At 42.5% G+C, this 13,449-nt stretch overlaps 1 protein-coding gene across 1 annotated transcript in view; it reads left to right on the top strand.

Moving 5' to 3' along the window:
- Positions 1-9,836: 9,836 nt before the first annotated feature.
- PAPSS1 (3'-phosphoadenosine 5'-phosphosulfate synthase 1) overlaps positions 9,837-13,449 on the top strand; it is a 51,954-nt gene continuing 48,341 nt past the window's right edge. The window contains exon 1 of the mRNA XM_087736320.1: positions 9,837-10,044. Within this exon, the coding sequence (XP_087592446.1) occupies positions 9,985-10,044 (60 nt within the window). The 5' untranslated portion in view covers positions 9,837-9,984. The remainder of the gene's footprint in view (positions 10,045-13,449) is intronic.

Raw genomic sequence — 13,449 nt, 5'->3', positions numbered from 1 at the left:
TCTTTCAAATCACTAGAAGTCTATCTGTTCAATGTGACAGGACTCCTTCCTGCAATTGCTCTACCTGCTTCGGGTGAAAATGCCTAAGTAGATTAGTTCTTACTATTTTTTAAGTTCTCAGCCCCTCTTCCATAAGACTTCTTTATCTTTGTCATCACTTTCTGGAACCAGGTGATATGTAGCTTAAACGCTCCATCCTTTTCTCCTGCTGCAGACTAGAAAGGGTGTGTTGTAATACAAGCATCTCCTTGTCCAAAAGATAATAGCCAAAATGTTACGATCTTATGCCAACTTCTCTTGGAATTCTGCTTCAAAATGCAGGTAAAGAAATGGCATGTGGGCTTACAATCAATATTTTAAGTCCAAGGTAAACACAGTTCATAATCAAATAGATAACTCAAATCCTTATAATAGATACATGAGTACAGATGTGCTCCACATAGACACAGTATATTCATTACAATGTTTAACAGTCAATGGGTCTGACCAAACTGACTGTACCCACAGGAAAGAACATTTAAACTGCCAGCATTTTTTGTTGTTTTTTTCCTATTTCAATTTTGCTGGTGTGTTTGTCAGCATAGCAAAGAATATTGTTCTCAGACATCAAAGGGAATGGAGGGAAATAAATGATTACTCTAGCATTTAGAGATTGATCCTGTTAGCTACTGGGCTGAAAGCCTCTTAGAAAGGGCTAAAACCTTCAGCTCCTTTTGATTTGATTATGTGCACTAAGCATCTGTTCTAACTTAAGTCAGTGAGAGATCTGGGTACAAACACTTCAGAGGCTGTTCTCTGTATCGCTCTGACCAAAGCAACAATAAAGTCAAGCTGAGACAAGCATCTGTCCGAGGCACTGAAGTGAGAGGTTGCTAATTGGGAACCAAGTTAGCTGTTAGTTAACTAACCAACCAACCAACCGTTGCTGCTGCCACCATTAACCAGAAGGGGGGCCACAGGAAGTGACCAGTTCTGGGTGTGAAGTATCACCAGGATGGTTTGCAACAACAACTCTGCTCATAACTCTGATTGGTAATGCATCCCACTGCGGATTAAAGCAGTTATTCTGGGAAAATATGAATTCTAGGTTCCTTAGCGATGTCTTTAAGGAAGTCTTTCAGTTAAAGCTGCTTCAGACTTGTGCATCTGGCAAATAATGCCATATTTTTAACCTTTAGGAAAATGTCTGTAGTTTGATTAAATATTTTAGATTAGAGTTTTCCCTGTTCCTGAGTCGCTGGATTTAAGCACCTTATGAACTGAACTAGAAATGTGTTTTGAGTCTCTGTTAGCTTTGGCCCTTGGGTGTTCTCCACCAAAATACATTTTATAACTCTATACGAGCAAATGCCACCATGGTAGAATAACTTAATTTAATGCATATGACATAGTAATATTTAGGGTGTATGAAAAGTCTTCAGTTTCAAAGCATTTTCCTCAAATTAAGTAGCTACAGTAAAAATTATTATTTATATGTTACAGAATGGGAAATTGAAACACAGAATTACAAGCCAAAAATCTTTAGAGTCAAGTAGTAATTTTGCAGACTTACTTAAAGTACTCATTTTTCAAGGATGGTTAGCATCTATGTGACTTTAATAGTTCTGGGTATTCCTCCAAAACTTACGTTGAAAGGTCTGCTACTGAACAACAAATAATGGAGGTATAACGTATAAATGACTTTTTCCCTTCCAGTATGCATTTCATGATCCTTGTCCTGTTTTCTAACAAGCAAACCATACTCTTCTGGAAGTCTTTAATGTACTTTTTCAGTGGTGATTCTTATGAAGCTACCTTTCAAAGTTTAGTGATTCTGTCGTAACTCACTGATCATCTTTTAGTATCCATGTATACAACACTTGTAGCTTGTAACACTTTCATACAGAATGATTTTTTCCGTCTTTTAAAGTTGTTGTGGGCAACATTCTATTTATGAATTATCTTGGAACTTGCTATTTCCATTTAGAAAAAAAAGAGAGCTTGAAATTCTGTGTATTTGCCAAAACTGCTAAAGACAACTAAAATAACTTTTCTTAAAATTTCTTTAGAAGAAATAATTCCTGGGGTAAATACCAGTTACGATCTCAAAATGTGCCATGGTTTCATTAGAATAAAATAGAATAGAATAGAATAGAATAGAATAGAATAGAGTAGAGTAGAGTAGAGTAGAGTAGAGTAGAGTATTTCAGTTGGAAGGGACCTACAACGATCACCTAGTCCAACTGCCTGACCGCTTCAGAGCTGACCAAAAGTTAAAGCATGTTGTTGAGGGCATTGTCCAAATGCCTGTTAAACACTGACAGGCTTGGGGCATCAATCCCCTCTCTAGGAAGCCTGTTCCAGTGTCTGACCACCCTCTCGGTAAAGAAATACTTACTAATGTCCAGTCTAAACCTCCCCTGGTGCAGCTTTGAACCATTCCCGCACGTCCTATCACTGGATACCAGGGAGAAGAGCTCAGCACCTCCCTCTCCACTTCCCCTCCTCAGGAAGCTGTAGAGAGCAATGAGGTCGCCCCTCAGCCTCCTTTTCTCCAAACTAGACAAGCCCAAAGTCCTCAGCCGCTCCTCACGGTACGTGCCTTCCAGCCCTTTCACCAGCTTTGTTGCCCCCCTCTGGACTCATTCAAGGACCTTCACATCCTTGTTAAATTGTGGGGCCCAGAACCGCACACAGGACTCCAGGTGAGGCTGCAGCAATGCTGAACACAGCGGGATAATCACCTCTTTTGACCGGCTGGCTGTGTTGTGTTTGATGCACCCCAGGACGTGGTTTGCCCTCTTGGCTGCCAGGGCACGCTGCTGACTCACGTCGAGCCTGCTGCCAGCCAGCACCCCCAGATCCCTTTCTGCAGGGCTGCTCGCCAGCCACTCCTCTCCCAGTTTATACTTGTGCCTGCTGTTACTCATTCCTAGGTGCAGAATCCGGCATTTGGTCTTGTTAAATTTCATCCCATTAATCATAGCAAACAGATAGTCAGACTGCTACAGTTGTTTCCAACAGGTGGGTGTGCTTGTGATACAGCCCCCTATTTAGCTGTCCAAAAATCTTTTCGAGATGAGATAGATATTGTTCTCCTAAACGTGTTATTCTTAGGAGGTGTATTTGCATGTTGAGAGCAATAAATTATTGAAAAGCACTCTAATGGCTCACTTTCCATTTGCAACAAATCAAATGACTGAAGAAGAAATTGTATTACAAATATTTCTGAGAAAGGGCTTTCCTCATTAAAGAAAATTTGTTTGTGTTCTAATGACAAAAACTATTATTAAGCTAAATGATGTATGTAGTGAGTAGCAAACAGAAAGTGGTAGAATACTTGTAGCTGGTGAGAAAGCAACTCAATAGCACAGTGACATTAGAAATTGCTTTGCAAATCTTTATGTACAATATATTTACTTTAGTTGAAAACCATCTACTCTCTTGGAAGGAACTTCCCTTTCCACAGTTGTGGTTTGGCAAAAGCAGTCCTAGGGCCGTTATGTCCTGGGATTGTTGACAGTTGTGAAAGTCCTCTGTATGTCCTCATCCCTAAGAAAACAAAGTGTTAGCTCACATTCACTTTCTTTCTCAGCTTGTCTCTCCTACTAGGATCATAGCTAAGAAGAGCTGGTCCTTCTTTGGCTTTAGGGTAAGAACTGTTGCATATCTCTTCTTCATCTTTTGCTTACCTGACAGGAGCCGTAACTGCTCATCCTTCTCCCAGTTTTCTTCTTTGTCTGCCTGCCTGATAACCTTCCTAATCCCAGAGACCCCACCAGGTTTAGCTTATTTACAAGATTGCCACAAGATTTCTTTTTCCACATAGTGTCACATCCAGAGATGTGGAAAAAGAAAGGAAAAAAAGTAGCTTTCTTCAAATGTTGAACAAAGACTTGAATAGGAATAGAGAAATCACCTTTAGAGTTATCCCGTCCCCAGTTCAGCTTCACTAGACATCCCTCTGTCTACAGTTTCTCAGTCTTGCTGCTGATGTTTAAATAAACAATACACCCGTCCTTGTATCTATCAAAGACTGATACAACGAGGTGAAATTGTATAGTACCTAAATTTAAAATAAACAATGTTATATGGAAAATAGACATTTGTCATACAGATAAATATTTTTGAAGCTTTGAACATTGGAATTAGGACCAGATTTTTTAAGGGTGTTAATTACCTGAAGACACAGAGAAGCACGCAGCAAAGTATTCAGGTTTCTAGGTGTATATCTAGTTCGCAATCAAATTAACTAGCACTCCTGAAAATCTCAGCAGTCACCTAGGTCTACCTACGTCACTGTGTACCTATAGAGCACATGGATAGTCAGTTATCTTCAGAAATAAGTACTTAGCTCTCTTGTAAAGTCTTTATGTTGTTAATGACAAAGAACAAAATAAAACAAAGAAACCCTAAACCAGAGAATTACCAAACTGAAAGGCAATAGCATGAATTATTTCTTATTCATTGAATGACCTCTAGTGGTCATCACAGCTTTTACAGCAGTTGAAATGCCAGCACTCGGAACATTCTAGAGGAAATGTGCATTTTTTGCAAAATATGGAGCACAAAGATTAACTTTTTCAAAACTGTGCACTATGCAGTTTTGCTCTACACCTGGAAGGCTTCCTTGTTTCACTGTTAAAATCATATTTTATTTCACTTTACAAGGTGAGCACCCCGTGAACTCTGCAGGAGTTTTAAGCCAGAATTCTAGTATCTGCACTGCCCCTTGCTGTCTCTTTGCTAGCCAGTACCTCCCCCGGTCTACCTCTCTTGAACTTTGTCAGAGACAGCCTTCCATTGGACAACACAGTGTTGCTGTGTATCCTGTTACCTTGTATGACATCGGTTCAGCTTCTCATAGCACCATTGTGTTACCTGGGACTGGCCACCCACCATCATCCCTCACTGCTGGCCAAAACAGACCACTTCATTCTGAACACTGATGGCACATGGAGTGAGTTTATCTATCTAAAGAGCAAACTCAGCAGATGGAATACTGGCAACATAACTGGGAAGAGAGCTCTAATCCTCAGTATTGTGGGACATGAAAAGAAATCTGAGTTGAAATTCAGCAGCGTGTCGGAAAACAAATGGTATTCTCATCACCCAGGGTTTTCATTAGCATTTCTGCTAATCTTTCTGTGGCTTCTTTGAACGGCTGGGCCAGATTGTTCTTCTGCTGGACATACATATCAGTCCAAATATTAAAGAATTTATTAAAAGTTTTTGTTAAAGACAGAGAATGGGTTCCCAGAAATATATCTTCTATTCCCATCTTTCTCAAATATGGGAGTTAAACAGAACTTCCTGCATTTGCGTATTTTGTATGTAGAGGAGCATATCTTGTCTGCAAACACAAGTTGTGTGACAGGTGAAGTATCCACATGTTAATTTCATTAATCTCAGGTAGTTTTTGGCAGTCATCTTCTCCACTACACGAAACTGGTGACAGAAGAAAAACAGCACTTCCAATAGGTGGAATTGAATAAGGAATTTATGGTTAAGAACCTTTAGAGATTGCTTCATGGTCCTACTTCCAGTGTCGAAAAACACTTGAGAAGAGCTTGAACAAAATGTTTAATCTGCTTATATGGCATTCTGAAGTTCTCACTTACCAGAATGGTCTCAAAAGAAGAATTATTTATGTGAGAAATAAAGTTTGGAAACAATCCTGACAGAACAGTGATGAGCCTTTTCTATGTAGGCAGCATCATCTACATGGAAGATGATATCTTAAAAAAAAAAGCAAAACTGCAGACAGCCTGCATGACTACCTGAGTTACACTGCTGTGGATATTTTTCAAGGAAAAAAAAAAATAGATGCATCTTTACATTACCATGACAAGAATGCTTACCACAGGAGCAATTCCAGTATTAAAGGAATTTCTACCCTAACTTCTCATTTTATTGAAAGTGACTACAGTAGGTGGATTCTAGAGAATGCTTCATTAATACTGTTTTTCTTCCTAGAAATAAGAGAACACGCATCTTAAAGATAATATTTATAGGTAATGCATTTCTGGTTTGTATATCAGTCATATACAAGTAGATGGTCAGTCTTTAACAGCAGAATACTTTGACTCTAGTCTGTAGTCAAGTCTAATTCAGACATTCTTTTTATGTTATAATTGATGTCTGGAAGCTACTCAAAATAATCTTGTCTATTTTTGAACATCCTAAGCTTGATTTAGCTCTGTTGTTTCAGTTGACATCTTGGGACAGATTGCCCGATGAAACACTGTATTAAAAAGTAAATATCAGACATCATAACTTTTCAATATTATGATTAAATAAATAATATTCCTTTAAAAAGTTGGGTTTTTTCCTGTGCAAATTTGTACATTTTTTTGGAATATAACCTAAGATAAATCTTCTCATCTTTTTCCCAATGTGGTCAGTAGCTTAGATTTTACTGGAGACTGAAACTGTATGGTACCATGTATCTCTCTGTTTGATAATGTTAAATCATGGACATTGGGACTCTTCCTATATGTCTGGGATTGACTGGTATTAGATAGTACAACAACTGGCTATGCAGAAGCTAGCTCAGTAGAGAATTATTTTCTATGGCGTTATCCCTTTGCATAACTGAAAGGATTTCCCTATGTTTTTCTCAACCTTCAAATCAGAATCCAACACAGTGACTTTAACTAGTCCCCATGCTGCCTATAAAGATTCTAGTAATTCCTTTTTAACAAGTACCTCCATTTTTATGTAATTTTCCTTTTTGAAATTAAGCACAACAGTAGTGGATGTTTTGTTTTTGCTGCTCCTGCAAGAACGTTAAATCTAAATTTATTATGGTCATTTAACAGAGTAGCTCTTTGACAGAAGTATTCAGCATCACAATCAACTCAAGGATACTAAATTCTGGTGGTTCTTCCAGAAGTAGACTAGGTCTTCTTTTTGGGGGCTCAGACTGGCCAAAGATTTAGCTCATCATGTAATTTCTGCCATCATTCTCTTACCAGACTTTAACATGTAGTAAGGGCACAGGCATACATACATACATTAGCTCCATAGAGAAGGGTTGCAAGAGCACCTACTGTCATGAGAACAGTTTTTGATCTCAGGTTGGAAGCAGATTAAGAAATAACAGCAATTCATCAGAGATTGTTTATTGATTTGAATTTCAGTAAGGGCTCCCACAGAAATTTGCTTTTCAAGTTCAGAAAACACCTGGCTGGGATATCTAAATCCATCATGAAAGATGTCAGGGAAGTGGAATTGGAACTTACCCCTTAATAGTCATGCAGAACTCACACATAACCTTACAAAGAATTCATAGCCTGTTCGTTTTCCCCAAATCTTTGTATAAATTAACATATCTTTGCTTCCTATGTTTAAGGAATGCTCTTCTCATCTCCCTTTTTAATAGTTTTATGAGGTTAAGATGCTAGAGGGGGAAAAATGCTTGGGCAGTTCTGGATGGACTTGTGTGTCAAACTTCTGTACACCAAAAATATATTTACATTTTCACTGAAACAGCATTGACAAGAACTGATGAAATACGACTTATGTGTGCAATGTTATCCTCTGTAAAATATGTAAATGTTGGTTATTGCCTGACATACCTCATCTACACATGTGGCTTTATGATATAGTTAATATTTTACTATACTATATACACATACGTACGTATACATTATTTTAGAACGTTAGTGTAGTCATAAAAGGTGATCTGTTTTAGGAATTGCTGTTGAAAAATGTCTTTTTATTACCTCTCAAATTATGTCATCTGTCTGGCCACCAGTGTCTATACTTGCAGTTACACTTCAGATTTCACTATTACATGGTCCATTCATCAGTGGTTTTTTTCAATATTTTGTGGAAGGAATCATGCAGCTCCCTGCCTTCAGTCTGTTTGAGCAGTATTGTGCATACATCTTGATTAATACAACTGCATTTTCTTTGCTTGTGATTTTCCAAACTGTAAATGCTGTTGCCTAAAACTTCACCTGTGCTCAAAGCCTTGTTTTCTCAACCTTCAAATCAGAATCCAACACAGTTTCTTTGGAAACTAGGTGGCAAAAAAATCCCATGATAAGATGGAACTCCTTGCTGGCAAACAGCTGACCAACACAAAACCCCTATGCAGACCATTTAAAAAAATCCAGCGTGTCTTGCTGCGTGTGAGGATTACAGGGGAGCCAAACGCACCTGTAAGAAGTCACTTGCATAGTTAAGTGGGCTGCCTGTGTTTTTTGATTTAATTTACAACTCTTGCAAACTACCATCTTCCCACTGTTGTCTCTCAGACTGCAGGTAGTACCAATCTATATCAATACAGTTAGAATACAGCAACAGTAGAATTTTAAAAAGAACGTGATTGCAAGTAACGTTTAGAATTACTCTTAAGCCACGTAAAGCAATGTTGTGCGCAGCGCAGTTAAGGAAGCGTGCCCTAGACATAACTGAACAGTCAACAGGGGGAAGCCCTCGACTCACTGTTCCACGGCAGTATGCTGGCTCTCTTTCTATGCTTGGGAGAGCACTGTGTGAGAGATTTTGCTAATTAAAATCCAGGCCCTGCCTCTGCCGCTGTTTGTCATGGCCAGAATGTCCGTATACAGCCAGGGACCATCTGTTGAACAGTTACTTGCAGGGCAGCATGCTGTACAACCTCGTCATTCAGGTCAAGCCTAAAGAAATAACTGCAATTGTTGTACCTCTTAGTTACGTTGTATTAATTCTATCTGACCTTCAGATTGCCTGAGAGCATTTCTAATTATTTTTCCTGATTTCAGAGAGGTCATCTACCTTGCATAAGGATTTAAAGCTTTTAATCTGAATTTCAAAACGTGCTTTAAAATCAACACCTTATTATCTCTGGAAGGCTATCTTTCTGATATAGCAGGAGTAAACATTCATCCACAAAGAGGGCCTTTTTATTTCCTGATTAAACTGTCAGAGAGCAAACGATCTACAGACAGATTGTAAACGGGCTAATATTTTTACAGTAAATGCAACTCATGTTAGTACAGCACCATTTCCATCTTAAGATCAGCACTTAAGTGCTACAGCAATTCCTTTCTTGAACTAATACAAATGGGCTAATATTTATACAGCAAACGTAACTCCTGTTAGCATGGCATCATCTCCACCTTCAGATTAGCACCCGAGTGCTAAAGCCGTTCCCTTCTGAAGTAAGAATCCAAGAGCTTCTGGTTCGCAATTCACAGCAAGGGACATTTCCTAGAACACAGCACGGGATTAGCTTTGTTGGGGAAATCCTCGTACGGGGGGAGATTTAACGGCAGCAGTCCTTGCCTTGCAAGTCACTCGTGCCTACATCACCTCCGGTGCCCGCTCTGCTGCTTCGCGGCGCGCCATCGCCTCCGAGCTCAAGCTCTGCAGCAACGCCCCGTCGTTCTTCAAAGGCAGGGGAAGGAGTGCTCCGCTTTGGCTCTGTCTTTAGCGTGCCCCTGTCACAGACGAATGAGACAGCCCCTTTCCCCGACTTCTCCTGGTGGCCTCAGGGCCGTAACAGCCTCGCCTCCGCCTGGTAACCGGGAAGGCGGGGAGCTGGTGCCAGCCGAGCGATCCCGGCGGCAGGGGCAGGCAAGCGGCCTCTCATCGCTGCAGCCCCCTCCGTTTCCAAAGGCGCAGGGCTGAGTGCGCCATCCAGGGCGTCACACGCAAGAGAGAACAGCTCCGTGACGCCGCCCAAGGGTAACGTCACAGCGCGGAGCAGGCGCAGCCCCGGCCCTCTGGGCCGCAGCAGGGCCGGCAGCGGCGGAAGCGGCCGCCGGCCGCTGCCACCGCCCACCCTGGCGTGCGGCGCGTCACGGCGCGGCGCAGGCGCGCGGCTGGGCTCCGACGCGCCCCCGCCCGCCTCCCGCCGGGCCGCGGCTCCTCCCTGCACCACCTTAGGCTGCGCCGCGGGCGGGGACGCGCACGCAGAACGGCTCCCCGGCGGCAGCGCCTTCATCCGCATCCAGCATCGGTGGGGAAGGCGCCTTCTCCTCCTCCCTTCCTCCGCTCGCTGCCCCCGCGGCCATGGAGCTGCCCGAGAGCCAGTGCAAGAAAGTCAAGCTGAGCAACAGGGTGCCGAGCTGGGTGAGCGGGCGGGGAGCGCCGCGCCTGCGGGCAGAGGGGCGTGCGGCGGGGAGAGGAGGGGGAAGGAAGAAGCGGCCGAGCTCCGTGGTGATGTGGCAGTGGGCGGCAGCGGGAGCCGGGGCGGGGGGGGGCTCCCTGCCCCGCTCCCTGCCCCGCTCCCTGCCGCCCGCCCGGGGCGGGAAGGGATGCGGGGCGGAGGGCGCGGGCGGGCGGCGGTTGCTGCGCGCAGGGCGCCGCGAGCCGGGACCGTTACCGGAACGGCCGCGCGGGCTCCCTGAGGGGAGCGTCGCCATGCAGCCCGGCGGGGGCGGCTGCGCCCTGTCCCCGGTGGGTGCTGGTTTTCCGTCGCTGCCCTCGGGAAGGCGGGGGCTGCCTGCGGGGAAGGGCAGGAGGCCCGTCCGGAGAGGAGCGGGGGTCTGGGGGCTTCATCCCTGCCTCTTCTGTCGTGAGCCCTCAGCTTCCAGCGTTTTAGAAGAAGGAAGACTGAAGAATGCGATGTACAATGTGGCTATTCATAAGCCTAGGTTGGCCAAAGACTGAGGTTCTTTGTATGGCGGGTGTTCTGTGGAAAACTGTCGAGACAGGGCTTAAAATATCTAACCAAAGCCTTCATTCTTGTTCATAAAGATGGGGGAAGATTGGTTTACAGCGAAGACCAAAATGCAGCTATTTAGAAGATACAGTGCAGTCCTTTACAGAGAACATTTGATAGTTTTGATGATGCAAGACAAGTGGGGAAAAAAAAATAGTATGATTTCTTTCAAACAATGCTGAGCTGAAGCAGATGAGAGATAAGATCCAGAAAACATTTGTTATGAAAGTAACACTGTAAAACAGTCTTTGAAGTCTTGCTGTGAGTAATACAGGCCACAACTTTCTTATTAAAATGACAAATCTATTAAAGAAGAAGAAAAGAGTCTCACGCTTGCCTGAAAAACAGGGAAGTTGGTATTGTACTAAAAAGCATTCAGTAGATGTTCTGCCCATCCAAGCCCCTTCTGCTGTGTCCAAGTTCAAACTTGTTTACTTAAGAGAGTAATGGGTAAGTTACATTCTTTCAATTTCTATGAGGAAAAGGCAAAATCAGATGTTACGAAGATAGTGAAGTTGATCATGTCTGGGTGGGGGTAACAAAGTGTATTCAGAAGTTACTCTGTATCATTTAATTTGTCAGAAGCAAAGCCAAGATGGATTTGTTGAAACCAGGGAATCCTACGTTAAAAAAAAGTTAACTGACATTAACTGTTTGCTGAATTCAGTTGAGGTTAGCAGCCCCTATATGTTATGTGGCAAGCAGAGGAAGTCTTCCACTTCTCCCTTTTTCTTCAGAAGACCTCAGGTGAAATGCTCTTTATAACCCAATAAGCTTTACCAGGAAAAAAAATGCTGCTGAATCACACGCTCCACAGACAAATGTTCTGGAGCTTCTGACTCTGCATCTGTTCAGCTGGGAGCAAAGTCAAAGTGACCTATTATACCCCGATGGAATCGACAGCCCCTAGGAGAGTAGGCAGAGCCTTGGCTTCCAAACTTTCTCTGGGCATCCAGCACTATTCCAAACACACCTCTGTCTGTGGCAATCCCCTCGCCAAGCCCACCTTGGAGCACAGCAAGCTCCAAGTTACAGAGCAGCACGCAACATAGCCACAAATACTGCCATTACACTAGCTTGGTAGGAAGACGTGTGGAGCACTTTCTTCTCTGATGCCAGCCAATAACTCCACTCCAGCACTGGTGAATAAGCTGTCTCTGCTTTTGGTCGGGCTGTTAGTGCAGCAGGTAACAATACGCTCCTTGTAGTACAGTTATCACTGAGTTGCTTGTATCCACAGTACTGTAGAAGTTTGTCTGCTTTCTGCTGCTGTGATTTTTGAAACTGACCCAGCATTAGGACATCTGGTAAAGATTAGCTAGTCTGTGTATGTGGCAGGAGAGCATGCATTTGGCAGATTGGGTGGTGCTACATGCAAAGGTGTTTAGATGCCTTATTGTATCAGTATCACTGTGGCAAACTGTGTTCTGGAGGGCAGTTGTGAGGATAAAAGTAAGAATTTTTGTTGTAAGCAGGAGAAAATGTAATGCTGTAGGCTACGGCAGAATATGGATTGGTGAATTGTTAGGTTTTTAATAACCGTAAAACATCTTATTGTTCAGATATAATTTCTGGGCTTACCCTTCTTTCTCAAGCACAATTGTCCAAATCGAAGTACAAATTTTCAAACCAGAATTTGAGAAAGTAACTATTGGAAGGCACTCCTGGCAGATGTTTGGTGAACAGCCCCTGAAACTTCATCTAAATACGCAAACAAACAGACTCTCAGGTGTAGTGCCATTGTTTTAGCATCTGTGGTAGCCGAATTTTTATGTTGGCCCTATGTCTTTTCTCCTTGCTTGTGTTCGTATGCAGACAAAGAAAACGGGCAACGTTCAGTCTGCTTGAGTTGCTGTTTGGCTATTGAGGAGAGCAGTTTGGAGGGAAAAAGAAACCTATCATTTGGTTATCAGTGCTGAAGAATAAATGTCATAAAAATGTGTTGTTATCAGGGTATCCCTGGCTTATAAGAGGCACATGGTGAGCAAGTTAGCAAATGGCCTAGAAAACATCTGAGGTGATTGGGAAATGGGAAAGGCATTAAAGAGAAGACTACGTTTCAGAGGTGATGCTGGATGTGTTGCTGTTGTTAGCTTATGGGAGTTGTTAGCTTGGGGAATCGAGGCTGTCATCTTAGAGCAGAAGAATATGGAATTAGTCATAGCTTCTTGAGTATATATGGTTTGTATAGAAACCGTGCCTGTTCTTTACACAGTTCTTTCCTGATGCTTCCACCCTCAAAGCTGTCTCAAGTTGGTGCTGTAGCTTCAGGAGTTTTGCCATTGAAAGCTTTACTTCCTACCCCAGAGGCCTTGCTTTGTGAAAAGTTAAAATTCGATGTAAAGTGACTGTAGAAGCGCTATGTTTCATTGTTGCTTGAAGTAATGAAGAATAAATTCAGTTTATGCCAGTGTAGTGATCTGTCTGTTAATTATGAAACAATTAAGCAATAATCTTTCCTTTCTGCTGTCTTTTGATCTTGGTGTTGCAACTTGTGTTTGCTCTTCTTTGTCTGGATGTCTGATCTGAGTTCTTACATCAAAGGTGTTTGGCACTGATAGCCAGCTTTGGCAGAAAAAATTATAGTTGCAACTGGGCAAAACATCAAGAATGAGATAAGAAAAAAAATATGGGTCAAGTCTATCTTGGCAAATCTCTACACAGACAGATTGACAGAGTTAGTATTTCCTTTTGGTCCCCAACTTCTTTCTTTTTTCTGTTCCCATAGTTCTTGGACGTCTGCATTCATTTCCCCAGTCAACTACCTGCAAAGCTAAAAGGTTACCTTTACGCCAAAAAAAACTAAGCTGCGG

This window comes from Nipponia nippon, unplaced genomic scaffold (genome assembly GCF_047370975.1).
Source record: "Nipponia nippon isolate SJK-2023a ecotype South Korea unplaced genomic scaffold, ASM4737097v1 scaffold_6, whole genome shotgun sequence".
Classification (NCBI taxonomy): Eukaryota; Metazoa; Chordata; class Aves; order Pelecaniformes; family Threskiornithidae; genus Nipponia; species Nipponia nippon.
This window is presented reverse-complemented; position numbering and strand designations above follow the sequence as displayed.